General features: G+C 39.0%; 1 protein-coding gene across 1 annotated transcript; it reads left to right on the top strand.

The window, feature by feature from the left end:
- Nucleotides 1-2,978: 2,978 nt before the first annotated feature.
- LOC137708782 (AT-hook motif nuclear-localized protein 28-like) lies at nt 2,979-4,643 on the top strand. The gene has a single exon (XM_068447936.1). It carries the CDS (start codon nt 3,459-3,461, stop codon nt 4,425-4,427), a length of 969 nt encoding a protein of 322 aa, XP_068304037.1. The 5' UTR covers nt 2,979-3,458; the 3' UTR covers nt 4,428-4,643.
- Nucleotides 4,644-4,916: the final 273 nt, after the last annotated feature.

Here is a 4,916-nt window from a genome sequence, read left to right as displayed (position 1 = left end):
AGAGAGGAATCACAGCCCTCTGCCCTCTATAGCCCCTATGTTGTTGGCGATGACTTCATGTCACGTGTTAATCTCTCTCGATTAATAACTCTAAAAAAAAAAAAAAACCAATTGTACACAACCATGCATTATGTCATATAACGTTCATGTCTCTTTTGGCTCGATAAATTATGTCTATCTTTCATTTTTTTTTTTTTTGTAATTTTTTTTGAAGAAATGATATACAAACTTTGTTTAATTATGTTTGTTGTTTTCGTTTAATTAATCTGATGATCAAAACAAAAGGGTAACGCATGACAAGCTAAATTAGTTCTTTTATAAATTACTCAGTGAGAGAAAAACAACATAGTAGGAAGTTGGCAAAATTGCACAATGAAGGCTAACGTGCCATGTTACCTACTCAATTACCTCGGAAAAAAAATTTGTGATTCCAAATTATTAGGCAAAACAAGTAAGCAAAATTCTATTTTATTATTTTCTTCAATCTGTAACGTCTACTTTTACTTTTTAGTTTTGTCATCATCCTTCGCATAAGATGATTTAGTATTAAAGAAAAAAAAAGAAGATGTGGAGTCTCATTTGCCTGTCATAGTATTGTAAGATCATTTTTAACCGAATGGACTATGTTTAGCCCCCGTTCATATTATAGTCTTGTAAGAAATTATTTTTTAATGAATAGTACTATGCCATATTTATACACCATCTCCAACCGAAAGAGGTTATTGTTTAGCCTACTCAATAATTTATTATTTTAAGTTTGTTCTTTAATTTTATTTATTAATTGAATTAAACTACCATATTAAAATAAATTTTTCGAACATATTTTGAGTACCACTTATCGTTAAATGAATAAGCTTTGGGATATATTTTGAGTGCCACTTGAAGATGTGGCCATGTGAAAATTATTGAAAAAATTAAAGGAATGATTATTAGAAGAGGTAAGAGAGGGGTGTGTATGAAAAGGTGTTTGAAGTGAATAGAATGTGAAAAATTGAAATAAAATGAGATAAGATAATATAAAATGATGAAAAAGATATGAAAAATGGTATAGAAATATCTTAAGTATTTATAGGGAAAAAAAATTAGAATTTAAATATTGTTTTTTAATTTCATCTTAAATAAAAATATAGCTAGGCCTAACCGAAAGAGCTGGCTGACTAGCTAAAGATGGTAAACCTGCCGCGCATATGGCTAGATTTTGGCCTGATAAGTTCCAAGAATTTTTTGCTCAAACATCTAGTAGAAATAAATTTTAGGGTTAATCTTTATTTACTAACATGAAGTTTTGTAATTTTAATATTTGGTACATGAAGTTTTTTTCATCCAGAGTCATACCTCAAGTCTTAATTTTAGAACAGATTCATACATCCGTTAAGTTTTCCGTTAGAATTTCTGTTGACTGATAACGTAGCTCCTACGTAAACAATAACTACGCGCCACGTGTCAATACGTACCCAATTCAATATTAAAAAATTTAAAAAAACAATGCGAGACCATTCTATTTTTTCCTTCCCTCAAATCCAAAACAAAACGTAAACAATGCGAGACCATTCTATTACTTGTTTCCATTGCATCTTAAAGCAACACTCCCAATCAAACGAAAACCAACACAAAAGTCTAACTTCCAAAACAAAATGCAACAAAGTTCTGAACTTGCGAAAACCTAATCACGAAAACTAAAAAAAAAAAAACCCCCTTTTTCAATTCCACTACCTAATTTTTTAGACCATCCAAACAAAAACCCAGAAGCAAAAAATAGAGAATCCAAACAGACCTGGAAAACTGACGGACGGACTTTTCAGGCTCCGCTGCATTTTTCTCCATCAAGTCCGTTCCGTTTCACCCAGTAATCAATTTTAATTAGCCCTTAATCAATTTGATTAGCCTCTAATCAAATGTCAAGCAAAACAAAAGAAAAAAGTTAATCAAATCTGTGGAGAAGAAAATTGGGGAGTTTTGGGAAATGGGAGAAAGTGGAAGAATAAGGGATCCACAACGGCAGGGAAAGGGAACGAGAGAAGGAGAAGTATTCGGATGGAGATGGGGAAATGAAAGGGGACGTACAGATAGGAACGGATTTTGATTTGTTTTGATTTTGACTCAATGAGGTTGGAGCTCTCGGGGACGTCTTTTACAGAGGGAAGAAGGAAGGTTGGACCTCTCGGGGTCGCACATGTACTTGTCAGGGTTGGATCTGAGGGAAGAAGGAAGGGAGGATACGGATTGGGGGAGACTAATTTTGGTGATGAAGGAAGGTTGGGGGAGAGGGGATGTGCGGTGGGCGCAGAGGGAGAAGGGAGACTGGAAGGAAGGATGGATGTGCGGTTGGTGCAGAGGAGAAGAAGAAGACAGCTTTTTATTTTTTATTAATTTTTTTTAACTTTTTAATGTTTAATTTTTAATTTTTAATATCCACGTGGGATCCTTCTTGACTTGCGTTTAGTTATTGTCTATATAGGCGTCATGTCATCAGTTAACGGAATACTTAACAACTAAACTAACAGGTGTATGAGATTGTTCCAAAATTAACATTTTATGACTCTAGGACGAAAAAAACTTCATATATCAAATATTGAAAACTATGAAACTTAAGAATGGTAAACAGATATTAACCCTAAATTTTATGTAAAGAAAAGTAATACTTTGGTCTTAAATCCTATGATCGGCTCGGTTGGAGGTGACCCAAGTAACATTGCCGTTTAGTTTTCACCTACGTGGCCCATCAAAATTTGATTTGTCAACTCAATTGCGAGATGCTCTAATGCTAATTGTAACTAGAGAGAAAAAACAAAGTAAAAAAGGCATCCCCCATTGCCCAAAACTATAACCATCAACGACAGTCACTTTCAATCCACTCGGTCAGGACGGGATGGCACGCCCTCAAACTCAAACCCTCTCTCTCTCTATCTCTCTCTCTCTCTCAAACTTTGAACGAAGGAATAGTAAGGCGGTGCCAAGCAGCAGCTTGAGCCCAACCAATACCCCCATTCTTTTCTCATTTTCCTCAATGACTGCTCTCTCTCTCTCTCACATGTGTGATGTGCGGACCCTAGTTTAGCTCTCCCAACCAGCGGCGCCATTAATCTTTAACTTGGCTTCCAAGCTCACCCACCTCCCCCTTCTCTCCCTCCCTCTCCCCAGTCTGCACTGCATACATAGCCATATCATATCATAACATTTCATCCACATCCCAAAAATTTTTATAAACAAATCCAAACACCCACCTCTCCCCTTCTCTCTTCCACTTCCTCCTCCCCCATCAACTTCATAACCCCCAAAATCCTCCCTCTCCTTCCTCTTTATTTTATTCATATCTCCCCAAAACCCACCAATCATTTACCTTGTTTCAGTTCAGGAGCTAGACAGAGAGATAGAATATATATATATATATATATATATAATATAAAATTAAAAAAAAAGGCAAAAACAAAAGAGAAAGAGAGAAAGGATCAACAAAGATGAAAGGTGAATATGTTGACAGCAAGAGTGAGTCCCAAAACATCTTCTCCAAGCTTCACCACCAAAACCTCCACCATCCCCACCCCCAACACCCCCACTTACACCACCACCCCCACCAATTTTCCAACCCTTTCCAAGTCATCCCCCACCGTGAATGCCAAACCTCCGAAGAAGAAGACACCAGCCGAACCAGCAGCGGCACCGCCACCGTCACCAACACCAACCCATCTCCCCACAACCCCCACCCCACCTCCTCCGCCGACCCCATCAACAATAACAACCCTTCTGCCGACGGAGCCACCATTGAAGTCATCCGACGGCCCCGAGGCCGCCCACCTGGCTCCAAAAACAAACCCAAGCCCCCCGTCATCATAACCCGCGACTCCGAGCCTCCAATGAGCCCCTACATTCTCGAAGTCCCCTCCGGAAACGATGTCGTCGAAGCTGTTTCTCGCTTCTGTTCTCGCAAAAACATGGGGCTCTGCGTTCTCACAGGCTCTGGAACCGTGGCTAATGTCACCCTTCGCCAGCCGTCAACCACGCCAGGCGCCACCGTCATTTTTCACGGCCGTTTCGAGATCCTCTCCATCTCCGCTACTTTCCTCCCCCGCTCGTCGCCGTCTTGCCCCATCTCCATCCCCAGCGGCTTCACCATCTCTCTGGCGGGCCCGCAGGGTCAGATCGTTGGAGGCCTCGTGGCCGGGGCCCTTACCGCCGCCGGAACGGTTTACCTAGTTGCCGCGTCGTTTAACAATCCTTCTTATCATCGCCTCCCCGTGGAAGATGAAGTGGTCAGGAACTCTGGCTCGGGTGAGGTCCATTCGCCGCAGCTGTCCGGGGGTGCAGAGAGTGGAGGACACGCGCCGCAGCCTTCACAGTCGTGTGGGATGTCCATGTACAGCAGTCCCATGCCTACTGATATAATATGGGCTCCAACTGCAAGGCAACCACCACCTCCGCCTTACTGAAAATGTTGATTAATTTTCTGTCTTTTTTTCCTTCACCTCTTTTGTTTTGTTTTTTATTTTATTTTCAGTGAGTACTCAGAGTAGTTACTGTTGATTTAGAAACTAGAAGTTGGTTTTATTATTATCTGAGTTTGGGTACTTACAAATATTAAAGTTCTTGTCTAATTTCTATGTGAATTCCCATTGCTGTTCTATGCGATTTTGGTTATTTGTTTTGATGCAGGATTTTTAAGTGAAGTTAGAATTTAGAAGCTGCTTTTCTTATTAATTCATTACTTATTTTGCTACTTAATAATAATAATAAAAGAAAATTCATGAAAATTGTTTGAAAATTTTGAGTTTTAATGACATGAACAAAATAAAAGGAAAAGTGAATATTATTAAGATTGACTTTTTAGTGTAAAAATGTGGTTTTTCGTTAAAATAAACAGTATCGTAAACTTTTTAGAGAGGTTATTGACATTCTCTGGTAGTCATTCATCATGCTTC

Source organism: Pyrus communis, chromosome 1 (genome assembly GCF_963583255.1).
Source record: "Pyrus communis chromosome 1, drPyrComm1.1, whole genome shotgun sequence".
Lineage (NCBI taxonomy): Eukaryota > Viridiplantae > Streptophyta > Magnoliopsida > Rosales > Rosaceae > Pyrus > Pyrus communis.
Note: the sequence above shows the minus strand (reverse complement) of the source record. Positions and strands in the feature narration are given on the sequence as shown.

What these genes read in the sequence shown, in the direction of transcription:
- LOC137708782 (XM_068447936.1), top strand. Translation starts at nt 3,459, where the DNA reads ATGAAAGGTGAATATGTTGACAGCAAGAGTGAGTCCCAAAACATCTTC.